This window comes from Rhipicephalus sanguineus, chromosome 3, assembly GCF_013339695.2.
Source record: "Rhipicephalus sanguineus isolate Rsan-2018 chromosome 3, BIME_Rsan_1.4, whole genome shotgun sequence".
NCBI classification, from domain to species: domain Eukaryota; kingdom Metazoa; phylum Arthropoda; class Arachnida; order Ixodida; family Ixodidae; genus Rhipicephalus; species Rhipicephalus sanguineus.
Window position 1 is genome coordinate 210,376,695 of NC_051178.1, and position 14,701 is coordinate 210,391,395.

The 14,701-nt window shown below is 46.4% G+C and overlaps 2 protein-coding genes across 2 annotated transcripts in view; both read right to left on the bottom strand.

Moving 5' to 3' along the window:
- The window catches only part of LOC119388212 (monocarboxylate transporter 1-like), a 31,734-nt gene that overhangs the window by 11,862 nt on the left and 5,171 nt on the right, over window positions 1-14,701 (bottom strand). The window contains exon 3 of the mRNA XM_037655877.2: window positions 490-550. Coding sequence (XP_037511805.2) covers window positions 490-550 — 61 coding nt within the window. The remainder of the gene's footprint in view (window positions 1-489; window positions 551-14,701) is intronic.
- Window positions 5,027-11,208, bottom strand: LOC119388213 (monocarboxylate transporter 13). The gene is made up of 4 exons (XM_037655879.2): window positions 10,897-11,208; window positions 8,559-8,811; window positions 7,538-7,687; window positions 5,027-5,239 (listed from the first exon to the last, which is right to left on the bottom strand). The coding sequence occupies exons 1-4, from the start codon at window positions 11,101-11,103 to the stop codon at window positions 5,214-5,216; spliced, it is 636 nt and encodes a 211-aa protein (XP_037511807.2). The 5' UTR covers window positions 11,104-11,208; the 3' UTR covers window positions 5,027-5,213.

Here is a 14,701-nt window from a genome sequence, read left to right on the forward strand (position 1 = left end):
CGCGGAACGAATGGCGTTGCAACTAACCAACAATCACGGCTTTCACACCGTAGACATTTTCAATACGCGCCATACGCACAGCCACCGTCGCTTACTTTTACGCCTTAACTGACTGAAGCACCTTGCTGTCGTAGAGCATCTCTTTCCAGTACGAGTATAATCCCTGATTATCTCAAAGCAGTCACTGCCCCAACATGCTCTGAGCCAACCAACTTGTTTCGTACGCATATCTATAATTCCAGTGCCATCATTCAAGGAGCCGTGACGCTTCGCTATTGCAGACTTTTAATTTAACTGAGCACTTACGTTGGTGTCTTACTTATTTAATTTGATGGTGATCTCTGCTATTTCTCGAACGTATAAATTATACTTGTAATTATTCTTATAAATGGCACACAAGGTTTCCATCGATGATTGGAATGAAGCAGATTAGAATAGAATGTCTATTAATCACTCAGCATTGTCGCATGGTTTAATGCATGCATGCACCTGAAAGCTGCGACATGATGATGGCGACAGTGAGAGGCCATGACGCGTCCTCCCGGTTGACCTGCAACATGTCCATGAACCCCACGTACATGACGGATTCGGATTTTATCAGCATCATGCCAAAGAAGACGAACACGGCCGCGGAGGCTGCCACGGGCCAGCACGCCCGAGTGTCCGGAAGTGCCATTCTCGATGCCTCCTTCGGTGTAGGATCGACTCCACGGAGAGGTGAACGACGGGATCGCTTAGCGTCGTGTTTCGTCCTGCCAGAGCATGGAGGCAAGATATTTAATGGCGCTTTCTCTAGAGAAGGTCACGTCACGAACATCCCTGCTTCTGATAGAAAGCTTGCGTACGCAGGCAAACTTTAGCGCATATATACGAATGTTGTGAGTTGTATGTTCGATCCCTTCAGGAGCTTAGGAGCAGCCGGCGCCTTATTTGGGCGCCTGCATCTCCTCACATCATATTAATAAAAAAAAAAAGCGCATACGTTTTTGATTAGGTACTACCAGCGACAAAATTGACACCATGCAAGCAACAGAGACTTCTGTTTTAATACACATCCTATTTCATTCCAGAACTACGCACTCGAAACATTGCTTCATTTATTTATTTATTAAATAGTGCAAGTCGCGCGGATGAATGCCCTAGGGCCATACAAAGAATTGTCAGGAACACACGTGTAAGTGCACATTTCATGAGCAGTAGTCGCATTTCTTGGATGCTGCGCTTTTTGCTTTCCTGCCATGAACTACCATGTGAGTCGTTTAATTGTTGTGCGCATGGTAGGCTAGCACGACAGAAAGTTTCTGTGCGCGCATTACTTGTACGCATTTTCTTCGTGAGTATCGCTTCTGCTAATACCCTGAATAATTGATCCACGATCGCCGTCTAACGAAGCTTATTGCTGATATTCAATAATATGTGGGGTTTTACGTCCCAAAACTGCGATATGATTATGAGGACACCGTAGTGGAGGGCTCCGGAAAATTTTACCATCTGGTGTTCTTTAATGTGCACCGGTAGTACACGGGCCTCTACCATCTGGCCTCCATCGAAATGCGACCGCTGCGGCCGGGATCGAACCCGCGACCTTCGGGTCAGCAGCCGAGCACCGTAATCTCTGATCCACCAGTGGCGGACAACTATTGCTGATATTCGATCGGCTTCTTACACGAAATGTACGGACCTGAATATCTTTGAAAAATTGCAGTAATAGTAATGACAAAGCGATAGCAAATTACAAGCACTTAAGATCACTGCGCTGCATCTTGTTCTTTTCAAAATAACGGCTGACGGGCTTCTTTTCTTTTTCTTTATAAATATTTATGTATGCGTGCAATAGTTAACCATGGGAATGTAAGTCAGCACCGTTCACAACACTCTCCTAGGGCAGCCCTGGAAGCAACAATCCCAGCATGAGTACGGACAGGAGTCGGGGGAAGGTGGAAGCTTGCGATGAAAAATTCGTAAACAGGGTTTGTGTGCTGGAGCCAACAGCACACTCCGGCACACAAACCCGGTTGACGAATTTTTCATCGCAAGCAGATAGTCTCTATGTGATATTGGGAAAGTACTTTCTCTATCGCCGATTTCATTCCCAGTTCTTTAATTTCTGAATGCGGAGTTGACCTATGCACCTGCAACGACACGACACTCATGCTCGCAAATGAAGCGGAAAACTTGGAGGACGCCTGCGCTTCGCCTTCAAGAGTAGAACGCGATAACGTATACAGTTTGGTCCCTGGCTTCGCTCTCCTGTCCTCGAATGCCTACGTACAGTTGCGAAGTGCCCACGCCGTAATTGTTCCTTCTGCGAACAGGCGAAGTACCTTCTACACTTCCGTAAGGCAACATGCGCAAAATTGCGCAGCTGCGCACTTTGTGGACGCTGTTGCTGATAATGATGATTAATTAGACCTGTGCGCTTTGTAATTGGTGGGCCTTCAAACCAATCGCTCGTTGCGCAATTCGCATGTTTTGACGCCTGGTGAGGTTCTACGCTTCTGGACACGCAATATTACATGCGTTAAGGAGGCCCCTCGCACATGACATTCTTATAGGTTTTTTTTCCGTCCAGTTTCAAGAACCGGCGTGACTCTGGGATAGAACATCTGCTTGCCGCGCAGAAGTCCTGGGTTCGACTCGAACTCAAACCACAGTTTTTTATTATTGATTTCTTTGCATCTATCTCGAATATTCGCTCACGGACAACGCTAATTTTTCGCTCAGAACCAACGACACCAACGCCGACGCCGGAATTTCTGCGAAACGGGCTATTTAACGCTGCCGCGTTAAACAGGAGCCGTACCTTTTTCGTCCGCAGTTTGACTAGTTGTCTGCTTGCCTGGCTTCAACACAACGTCTCTTCCAACTGAAGCACACTTGTTCCGACCCACGGCGATGCTGGAAGACTCTTTACTTCATAGACGGCAGCGCCTTCTTTCACTTCCTATTCTTGTGCGGCTTCCTTGACCTTCTGGCAATAGTGTCACGTCTTTGGCAACATCGGTCAAACGTTTTTCTTAATAGCACGTCTAAATACTTGCCACACGTAATTACTGTACCTAAACTAGTGCGACTAGTGTCAAGCAGAATTCACGTTCACCACTACATCGAAGCACTTGAGGCTTGTATAATGAAACTAGCCAATGTGAGCTGCTGGCATAAGCAGTTTATTGACGGCAAGTTCTCCTTTATCTCTTAACCCTTTGCCTGAGAGGCGCCCTACATGTGAGCATTATCGTACGGTAGAGAATACATACAATGTGTCCAGAAGGGGAAAAGGTCTGATAACAATGTGGAACAGAAAGAAGTGAGGGACACGACTGGGATACTAACCGCTCCGACAATATGAATGGTCCGACAAGTGGCACAAGAGGCCGGCGCTCTTATGTCACGGCAGTAATCGCGGCACCAACACACGGCGATATATGCTTGCCTTTCTAGTGCAGCGTGTTATCGTGGCAATTATGCAATGCGCTCTTCCAGAAGACACAATGAGAGAAAAGCACTGGAAAACATTTTGCCGCTGTCGTTCAACGACCCCATTTGAGCGCATTCGCATTTGGACGTATACATTGCCCTTATGCTCAGCAATCGTTACGTCAACTTTCTACAATTGCATTTTGCTGCAGGCATACATGTAAATTAAAACTTAAATTGTGTGCATTCACGTGCTATTACTACGACATGATAATGACACACCTAAGTGGGGAACTAGGGATTGACTTTGACCCCGTGGTGTTTGCATCTGAGTACACGGGCAGGCCTGCATTACGGCTCCATCTAAATGCGGCCGGGGATGCAGACGGTGCCCTGCCAACGCATCGTCAGAGTCACTAGGCCACCACAGCGGGCGACCATATGTGTGAGCGAGATTCATGGAGTTATAGATTTAAGTGGGCTTTCCATAATGGCGCAGTTTGTTTATTCACTCGCTCTACTGAAGACTTGTTGGACACTGGAGCGTGTGATCTGGAAGTCGAGCATCGCCTGTCATGGCCTCCAAATGCATGTCTCAATCATTGTAGAAACGTATGCTATGAGTTCAGCGTGTTCCAAGGCGAACGTAAGTCATATTAAGTTATGGTGATGATGGTGACCACAGTAGTCGCATTGTATCTCTTAACGCCGATGTGCGTAGACATCGGGGCCCGTATTCACAAAAGCGTCTTACGATGGAGTTGAAATCGCTGATAACAGAATGTAGCTGGAGCCAACCTTTAGAAATGTGAACTTGCCTTCGTCAAGGCAGCTAGTCGCTACCTTGACGAAGTCCGAAGTCAGCTGGCCAGCGGAAATGAGCACTTACGAACGAAAAGCTGTGTTGAAGTCGACCCCTGGACCTTAAGCTCACACGTGATGTCGCAGACGCTTGATCAAGACATATCAGACACATCAATACTATGCGCTTCTTTTTGTACGAGCAAATAAAAGTGCTTATATCGCACGTCTGCATGATTTATACATCCGGTACCCAGTCGGCCATACCATGCTGGTTCTCGTTCAGTGAGCTTTCCCTCGCATTTTTACCCGAATCAATTCTTTTGTGTGTGTCTTTTTCTCGCTGCGCGGTCAGTATGCTGTCCATTATAAAGACGCGGGACGCCCCGAGTTAAATGCAGAGGGCATTGCAATAACTCTAGAGTATGATATGTCATTGCGACTGACGGCGACTTCTCAAGAAAAGGATCGCGATCGCGTCACTACCTTTCACCTGTAGGTCCTGTGAATTGCATATAAACCAGTGTGTGGCGTATAGTTCGTATACGATAGCCAATCACGCGTTCGCCCGTGCTAGAACTTGCCATTTTAGCAGCCAAATCAGAGCGTCTACTTCACTATGCATGGTGACTGCGGAAGATATTTATGATGTGCACGACCGCTGGCCAGCAGTAGTTTTGACATTTGACCCAAACGGGGCTTCGTTTAATACAATGCATTTGCTATCTCAAATAAAAGCCGTGCGTGATTTGTAATTCTGAATCACGTGAGTCTCTGAAAGAACTTATTCAAGTAGTGCCGTTACAATCAACGACGCCATATGATTCACCGATTGGCCCAACATTCAAGGCTTCTTAACTTATTCAAAGTTGGCGTTTATTGTACAATAAATAAAGGTATCTGAGATATGCGCTTGGCGGAATATAAATAGTACACATGTACGTGAAAACATAAGGGATCACAGTCAGGGCGTATGCGTCCAGTATGCGTTCTCTTCAGTTTCTTGTCTCCTGCTCTTCACCTGAAAATAATTGAAAAAGATGGCTGATCCCTCTGTCATAGGAACCGGTATAACACGAAAGTGAAACGAGTCGTCACAGTAGTTGATTGCTTATAGTGGATTGGTATATGAGAGCTTGTACAATGTCTACTGTTGTTTGGCAGATGTTGACCGCTTAATGTGGACGCACTCACGTTGACGCCTAGTGGCCCATCTTCGTACCGAGGACTAACGCCCATGATCATGATTTAACCCTTGCGGTAGCTGAAGTTCTTAACATATACGTGGACACCGCATATGGTTAATCCCACCCAAATATGGCGTCAACAAGCACATAATAGGCACTGGTACTCGATGTGCACTCCTACAAAGCGTCATGAAAGGCGAAGTGAAACGCTACGCGCGTCGTGTCTTCCCTCTAGCCTGACCGTTAATTCTCAGAGGGCGAGCGGGGAACGAGGTGCGACAGCCAGGCGAGCGTCGGAGAGCTATTTTTCGATATGGATGGATGCTATGAGCGAGGCTTGGGCTAAATCCTCCACCTCGCGTGGTGTTAAAGCCTTGGCGAAATTACACTTCTTTCGGAAACGCGCCGAATGGGACGGTCGTAGCAACGGCGCGTTCTTTTGATCTTTTTTTTCGAGCCTGGTGGCACACATGTCACCGCCCCGTTATAAAGGGAACGCTCATAGCATCCATCCATCCATCCATCCATCCATCCATCCATCCATCCATCCATCCATCCATCCATCCATCCATCCATCCATCCATCCATCCATCCATCCATCCATCCATCCATCCAAGAGCACTGCGAGAGGAAAGTGTGAAAGATAAAAGGCGCGTTCATGTAGCCTCCGTTATGTGTTTTCGCGGTAAACGCCCGCCAGCCATCAACGCGGACCGAGAGGTCATCGGTTCGACTCCTGTCAACGGAACTTTTCCTTATAGTTTTTTTTCTTTGTCATTTGATGGCGTTCATTTTGCTGACGCATTTCCGTGACGGAAATACGTCATGAAAATCTTGGTGGACTCTTGCATAAAACACTTCCGTGTTAAAATAATATTGGTTTAAAATCTCTCAGTTGCCTGAGTTACCTGTTACTTCAGGTGTTTACTTCGTTTTTTCTTTTGCCCTGCGAAGGCGCTAACATTCAGGCGAGTAAAAAGTCACAGTTTCGCCGCAACGGCGAAGCAATGAATGCGATAGCAACAATTTAGAATGCCACACGAAGAACGGCAAGCAGCTCGATACTTGCAACGCGCCGCTCGAGCGCAAATGACTGGCGAAAAGAACAAACACAGGACGACCGCGAACTAACAACGGTCACAGCTCGACACTTGGAGCGCGCTGCTCAAACACAAGGAAGGACACTCGAAAAGAACGCACAGGTACGCACAGGACGAGCGCGAACTAGCTGTTGCGTTTCTTACTTCGTGTTTGAGCAGCGCGCTACAACCCAACGCTCTTAGACTTATTTTTCTTTAAAACTGCGGCGCGTGGAGTGACCCCTCCGCGTCTCCTGCCGCGCGGTGGCGTTCGACGCATTGTTTACTCGGCGTTCCACATCGTCAGTGGGTACAGAAATGGGCCACTTTTTGTGCGCGTCTGAAGGAAAATGTAGGAGCGTTGCTTTAAAGCGCACCCTTCAGGCAATCTCGCGGGTGATACTACACATACTGAAGCACCTCCGAGCTCTGCTTGCCATTAGCGTTAAATGATGTATATAAATAGCTCGCCGTGGTTATGCTAAACAGCTGGTGGCGCGTGGCCGAGTTGTTTAAAGCAGCGCGCTGCGGAGCGAGGGGTCGAAAGGTTCGAATTCCGGTGGCGCGCTTCGGAAATTTCTTTCTTCTGATTTATTTTTCCTTGTGGCTTTTATTTATAATACATACATATACATAACCGGGAGATGACGGCGACGGCAAAAAACCAGCCGATAGTGTACATATAATTGCTATCGCAATAAAAACAATGCATAAGTAAGGGTTTGAGAACACGCACTGACATACACAGTTCAAAAAATGATTATTTAGAGAATGCACAAACGTTCACTGTTTTGCATACGGGATGATTAAATAAAGGCAAAGTAGATAGTGACGTGCTTCTGACAACGCTATTACTTCACTAGACTGTAGAGAGTAGGCGAGGAAACCACACAAAGTATTAGCATGGCGTACTTGAGACTCCTATTGCGATCAGCTTCAGGCGAACATTAGTTTCAATTATGACCACTTTGTACCAAGATTACAAACAGTAGTGAAGGGTGGCCGCAAATGCGTACAAGTGCCATCCAACGGACTCATGCAACGCAGCCTCACCTGCAAAGCCATCGATGAATTGCCACTCCCGCTTCTTATGACATTTTTTCCAGCACAGGCTTATTGTCCACGTTATCGTGAAGATGGCATTGGTGACAGCAAATGCTATGTACAGCAGGTCGTACGAACCCATTACGTCACGAATGTAACCTGAAAAGTGACAAGAATGCTTTGTGAATGAAACTAAATGACATTGCGGATATGAACACTAAACTATAAAACAGATCAAGCAAGGTTTGAAGACGCCCTTAGCTTAGTGTAGCTCTCATATAAATACGCAGGGGCGGTATATTCGTTTCTTTTGAACAAACACTGCACTGATGCTGATTATGTTTGATGTATTTAAAGGAAAACGATGACATGTAATAATTCTCAAGGAGGCAGATTTTTTAAAGCATACTGCCATGCCTTTAGAAGAGTTGCTGACCATTACGAACACGAAAAAGAAAACTCTCAAGGGTATAGGGCAACCAAATTGTCAACTCTATGTAAACTGGCGCAATTAAAATAACTAAAGCGAAGTATAACGGTGCATTATTGTAGAATGGTTCTACATATATAACAAATTTTTGAGTGGAACTGTTGAAAACCCTCGTAAATACAGTAACGATTTCACGTAAACCATAAGTTCAAAGATCAAACTTGACTTGCCCGCTTTGAATGCTCGTACAGTGCCAGAATCCAAAAATTGCGATATCTGGCTGCGGTCCGAAGTTATCCATTTGTAGACTGCGTCTCAGGTATCACTTTTCTAGAATTACCGACTTTAGATCTAAAAAATGTTTCATGCCTTAAAAGGATATATATATTGCTCCCACAAGAACTTAGCATTGTCTCTCGACAATATTCACTTGTGCTTTTGAGGTAACTTTGCAATGCTCTGGCAGGATCGGCTGGCGATATCCACATAATCGGCTTACATTTGGACCCTCAAGTGCGATATGCCAGCTATTATTTCTCTGTATAAAGTGGAATGGTGAATGCAGTCTTGTGCGCATTTGATAACATGGCGGCAGCTAACCAATGAGGGGCGGCCGTGCAAGGCAGATTATGCCGGCGACGAAGTTTGTGACACCCAGGCTTAGCGGTAGAGACCGCTCGTCGAACAGCTCGGCAACCATGACGGTGCAGGCGAATATTCTTCCACCGCCCGTCACGCCAGTGAAGAAGCAGCTGGTAAGGAGAATCCAATATTGTTTGACCAGCGCCATGACGGCCAGCGAGACACCCTGGATGGCGAAGCTCCAGAGCATCAAGGCGTCTCCGCTGATCACCTGCGTCAAGGAATTGTGCAAACCGGAAGCAGCAGAAAGAACATGAGATCTGTCAGGGGAGTGTGCAAGTGACTTGAACTGTGGAACACAGTCTCTTGGTTCAAATGACATCTTTTTTCAAGGAAAGCACCTGGTGAGAAGGGAATGGGAAGGAGGTTAAGAATTTCTGTATAACCAGTATGCTATCCTACAGCTGGGGTAAGGGAGTTCGAAAGTTTGAGGTGGAAAGAGAGAGAGATAGACACACACACACAACGTCACAGTCTTGTGCAAAATCATGACTAATCATAACGCACAGATTGACAGAAAAAGAAGTGATAGACGAGCACTCGCCTGTCATCTGTGACTCTGGGCTGCCATTCGACATGACGCCATAGCAAGATGCACAAGCCCAAAGGCATTTTTCAAATTCTAGGATCCTGGTGGCATGACTATCGTCACCTGCGTCGGTGACGAACGCGACTTACGAGCACAGTGGCACGTGCTGCGACCGCATCACCATTTCCAGAGCTATCGAGTCGAATTTCGATGCTTTCGTCATTTTCTTCTTCTTCTTCTTCTCTCTCTCTCTCATCTTTCTATTCCTCGTCCCTAATCCCACAGTGTAAGGTGCTGCCTGCATCAACAAAATGTGACCATGGTGGCCTCGCATCTGTCTGTGCCTACTCGAGCGCTGGCGATCATAGATACTTGGTCAACTCGTCCATGGAAGCTCCGCATGCTTTCTCGCCAATGCACCACGTCGCAATGGAACGAGCCGCACTTCAAGCACGCACGACTATATTCCCTGGACCCCACTGTCATCCTTCAAATTCCTCCAGGCCTTCGACGAGGTGACACTACCCTTCTGTGCAGGTTCTGGTTGGGTGTCGCAATTACGCACGCGCACGCGTTCCGCATATGAATGGCCGACACCGCAGCATGTGACCACTGCGGCAGTGATGAAACTATTCAACATATTCTGTGCGACTGCCCACAGTACTGCTCACAGAGATAGTCGTTATGCAACGCGCTCGATAAATTGGACTACAACACTCTTTCGGAAGAAATAATCCTGTACCATCGACCTGACTTAACGTCACAGAAGAAGGCTGTGCAAGCGCTACTGCGATTTCTGCGTTCCACCGGTCTCTCTGAACGGCTCTGATTGGAACGTCCTACGTGTGTGTGTGTTTTTTCATTTTCATTTTATCTCTCCCTCTCTCTGTGCTCTTTCGTACCCATATCCCCCCCCCCCCCCGTGCAGGGTAGCAAACCGGTCGCTCGCACCAGGTTAACCTCCTGCTATTCCTTTTCGTGTGTTTCTCTCGTACATAACATTTAAACGGATACTGAACAAAAAGGAGGAGGAAGGAAACATAAAGGGAAAAGGCAAGGAGGTTAACCTCATTACAACAAAGTTAAAGAAAAAAACACACATCTCAATGCTACAATGATTACCATTGGTTATGACTATCATTGGTTAATAATACAGGATTGCACTTATGTAGGAATGTATTTTCGGTAAAGGAGTGATGCTATGCGATAAGAAACAGGGCTTAGGTTCACGACGCAGGCGCCTTCGCACGCTCTAGCCATCACCATGTAAAAGTCGTCGTTGCCTGGGAAAACCCGAAAGCTTATATCTTGTTTTCGTTCTCAGTCGATGTATTAATTCTCCTCCGCCTCTCTCCGAAAGCTTTCTACACCTAACGCGGTTTTGTACTGCTTTCAGGATCGGAGGCATTGCAAGCTTTCTGCAGCTCATCTGGCTCTGCACTGCCTCCGTCATGGGCCCCCGTTTGACCAAACGACGATTTAGTGTGATGACATCATCACGTGGCGTCATGGTGGCATCATGGTGACGTCCGACATTTGGCTATCTGTGACGTCATGACGTCATAGTGGCGTCATCACGCGATGATTATGTTCTTGCGAACTCGTGTTGACGCCGACACCGCGGGACGACGGTCGACGCCGACAGTCAGTTATAGCGTTCACTGAGGCATCTAAGGTTTCGCCTCAATATACAATTCAATTCTACATTTTTGCCCTCACCAGCATTATTATCCCCGTTGTCTGTCGATTAACAGTAAGGGAACCCACCTTCGAGTCGAGAATCAAGCCGGTGCCTATCCTGGACACCAGGTCACCGACGGCGCTAACGGTGACCAGGGCGACAGCCTCGTAGCCGCTGAGACCGTTGTCCGAGCCGAAGTCAACGGCGGTGAGCAGGAACGAAGAGAGCACGAAGAGCGACACTGCCCGCGATGCAGCCACGTGAAGGAATTGCGCGGACAGCAGCGAGCGCATGTTGCGCGCCAGCCTTTTCGAAGGTGATTCGCACTTTTCAAGAAGTGAATCCGCTTCGTGTGGTAGCACGGTGTGTGGGTCGGTCCTGCATGGCCGATGTCCCGCGTTCTACTTATTGCTGTGGCCCCTTGATGCTGGCACATTACTATGGTTTCGCTGATATCATATTGAAGAAGGAACAACGGCGTCGTTCCTTAAAACCGCTTTATTTTTGTCAGGACTATCTCCTACAGCATTCCGAATGCTGGAAATAAAGTTTCAAGTTTAAAGGACTATTACCTTAATGACCGGATTGATTAATTGAAAATTTGATTCGATCTATTCGCTCATCCTTCTCATTCCTTCCCCTCCAACATTAATTAATTCATTCATTCAGGTTACTGACTTTCTATAACAATATTGTTTCCAACCCTGCAGTACAGCCTCTGTAAGCAGTACTCTATAAACGGTACAGCGTTCAAAAGATAAAACAGAATAAATGGCAAATGCAAGGATTCTAATATAAAACCTGCCGATGCTTCATTGAAGAACTCCTTTTATGTAAGAATTGGTAATAGTCTTTCTTTGGAAATATCGACCTACCCTTGTTACTGCAGTTAAAGTAAATTACCTGCACTATTTAGGCAAGGTGCCACAAAATTCTTTAGCTTCATCAGGCACATCGTTACAGTTGAGTAATGACCGAGGCTGGGTTTTCAGAAGCACTTGCTTGGCACAATTCTCATGAGAGTTAATGTGTCGGAGGTGGTTACACACTCTTCATTGTACTAGATATATACGCCTCACCATACAATTTCAGAATTTATGATATTTTGCATTCACTGCCAACGAATCCTTACGTGTCTTTTTTCATCTGCTGCCACTCGCTCTATTTTTTTACTTCACTATCATCGTTTTGTAAACTAAACAATGTCTGAGTTAAGCATGTTGTATATGTAACGCAGACTGCAATAGCAAGGCATTATGTCTTCCCAAATTACGATAATATTGAATCGTCTGGTGGCGTGATTGTCGGAACGCGTGTTGAACGTAGTTTTCGTTATGTTAACGATCTTAATGACGCACACGCACAAAAGATTTCTATTTATTAGGGCGCGTATTCACAAAAAAATCTTGCGATTATATTGTGAGCAAGATAATATACTTCCGCCAATCTTGGTGTTGCGACAATCATTATCAAAGAAAACCGGCCAATGGTAAAGTTCACTTACGAAAGAACAGCTCTGTGAATTCGGGCCCCCATCGTACCATCACACCGAATGTGATCAGCAAAGTTAACTTCTCCGCACAATGGTTCTTACTGTGGCGAAGCCAGCTTCGCTGAGCCTGCTTTGATACGCCACGACTCTAAAACGCATTACATGACGGCTAAAACATTAAAAAAAATGCTATCGAAATCCTGTCACTTTTCTATTGAGTTTTATCAACTTGCATGCACTTTATGTCAAGCCTAAATAGAATTTCACATAGGGCTTATGTTAGGGAAATGTTATGTTAGTTTCATCGTAGCGAGAAAATGCTCTATGGTCTCCATCATGAGGACGTGTGAAAAGACATGGAGCGAATGGATACATTTGAGTCATATCCGAAATAAAAAAGCTTTACCGAACACTTCTTTTACATGTTGCACAGTGAGCCCGAAGGTCTTCGCAACTGAAGACTGGTGCCAGAGTTGTCCAACTCTTATTCTCGCTCATACCCAACCACCGACGTTATTGACGCCGTGCATGTTCTGACCAGAACATTTCTTTCGACTCTTCCCTTCATATCGGTGATCTTGGATGAATAACTATAGGAGTTATTCACAAATGTGGGTACAGTGTGGTTACCTAGTTGTACAAATACGCTGGGTACTGCAACTATCGCGGAGTTCGCAGGACTTCCTTTTTCTTATCCGAGATATTGGGATCAGAACGGCGGGCCGGTTGGTATGGCTTAAGTTATCTTAATATTAGCGGCAGCGAACGTATCCTCATTCTGCTAAGTTAGGCAGTAAACAGCGGCGCAGATTGGTTACGCGTATTTTTGTTTCAATACTTTCTCTAAATTCAATTGGTGCATGGGTGAGTCTAATGGGATGACAGCATAGCTACGTCAGAGCACTGTGCTTTCATTCGTTATTCATAAAGAAAAGGACAAGAGGTGTTGCGCATGAAAAAATGTGCTTCCTTTTCTACGCTTGTGTGTCACACTACAAATGAGAAAAGCGTGGTATATAAAACCGATGTAATGATGCGTTGGGAGATTAACGTCGAAATAGTGGCACTAAGATTTGATCTATAGAGCGTAATTAAGGGACATTTGACAACGGAACATATTTAATTACGTAAATGAAATCATGGCGATGCTAACCGTCGTCGCAGCACTGGGTAAAGCGCATACTTACGAGTAAAGCGAGAGTGATGCTCAAAATGAGGCTATGTCAATTGTGCTTAAAATCACAAGAAAGTAATAAAATCGTACAATACGACGACCGGAGCTATGACGATGCACCGTGAACGTGAATATGTCGCTGAAGACGCCACATACTTGCCTGGCAGTCTTAAACGATTCGACGATGCTCTTAGAACAAGAGTGTGCGAACGACGCCGCTTGAAAACTGCTTCCTCTCGGCCGCCTGACGACTGTCGGCGACTTGGGCACCTCGGAGACGCTGCGGCCTCGGGCGCAGTCGCCATCGCTACGAGGGACGCGGTCGACGAAAATACATCCGAAGAGCATGTTTAGCTGCAAGACGCCCAGTATGAGCAAAGCCATGCGGAAGTCGAAGGCCTGCCGAAGCGCCTCGACGATCAAAGGAGAGACGAAGCCGGACACAGCCGTCACCACGAACAGCAGACCCATGGCCGTGCCTCGGTATCGAACGAAATGCCGTGCCACCACCGTGAATGGCAGCAACTCTTCACAAGCCACGCCAAGGCCTGCGTGAAATAAGGAGACAAGGCATAAGTTGTATGGAGTGCACTTTTTCGTGGTTGCAATGCCCTGACCTTGAAGCTTGCGCCCGTTCCAAATACTAAGCTATAAATCACAATGACGACACGCGGGGCATTCTGGCTCACAATAATATCCCGTGCGGTTCAAGAAGCGTTTGAACTTCATAGAAACAAAATAAAAATAGTTCTAGTCTTTCACAGCACACCGGCGACTCGACCGCTATTTTCAACTAGGAAGTGATAGCGACTCCTCAAAGAAAAAAAAAATGTACTTCAGTTATCTCATAAAGGCATTCGTTCACACTTATTACAACTCATACCTGCTACGACATACCTGTTTTAATGCCTCTGAAATAGTGTGGCATATGAAGGTCTTCAATGCACCTTCTGGGCTCCCATTTCAGTGTCTCTTTGGGAGCATAGAAAGCTATATCCTCAATGTGAACAACATCATACAGAAACGCCGCAGGCTCTTGCCCTTTGGTCTCACCGTAGAGGACGCCATACAGAAAGATGACAAGTCCAAGGCTTTGTGCCAAGGCGCAGGCCATCACAGGCAGTGCGCAGAGAAGGGCCCCGGTCACAAGCAGGATACGGTCCGAAAGCCATAGGCCAAGTAGTCCATACAGAGGCCCTGCGATGCGAGTGGTACGACCAGAGGC

Excerpts from the sequence above, each read along its gene's own strand:
- LOC119388213 (XM_037655879.2), bottom strand. The coding sequence starts at position 11,103 with ATGCGCTCGCTGCTGTCCGCGCAATTCCTTCACGTGGCTGCATCGCGG. Across the intron at positions 8,812-10,896 it reads GCTTGATTCTCGACTCGAAG|GTGATCAGCGGAGACGCCTT; the intron begins GTGGGTTCCCTT and ends TCCTTGACGCAG. Across the intron at positions 7,688-8,558 it reads TGCACGGCCGCCCCTCATTG|GTTACATTCGTGACGTAATG; the intron begins GTTAGCTGCCGC and ends GTCACTTTTCAG.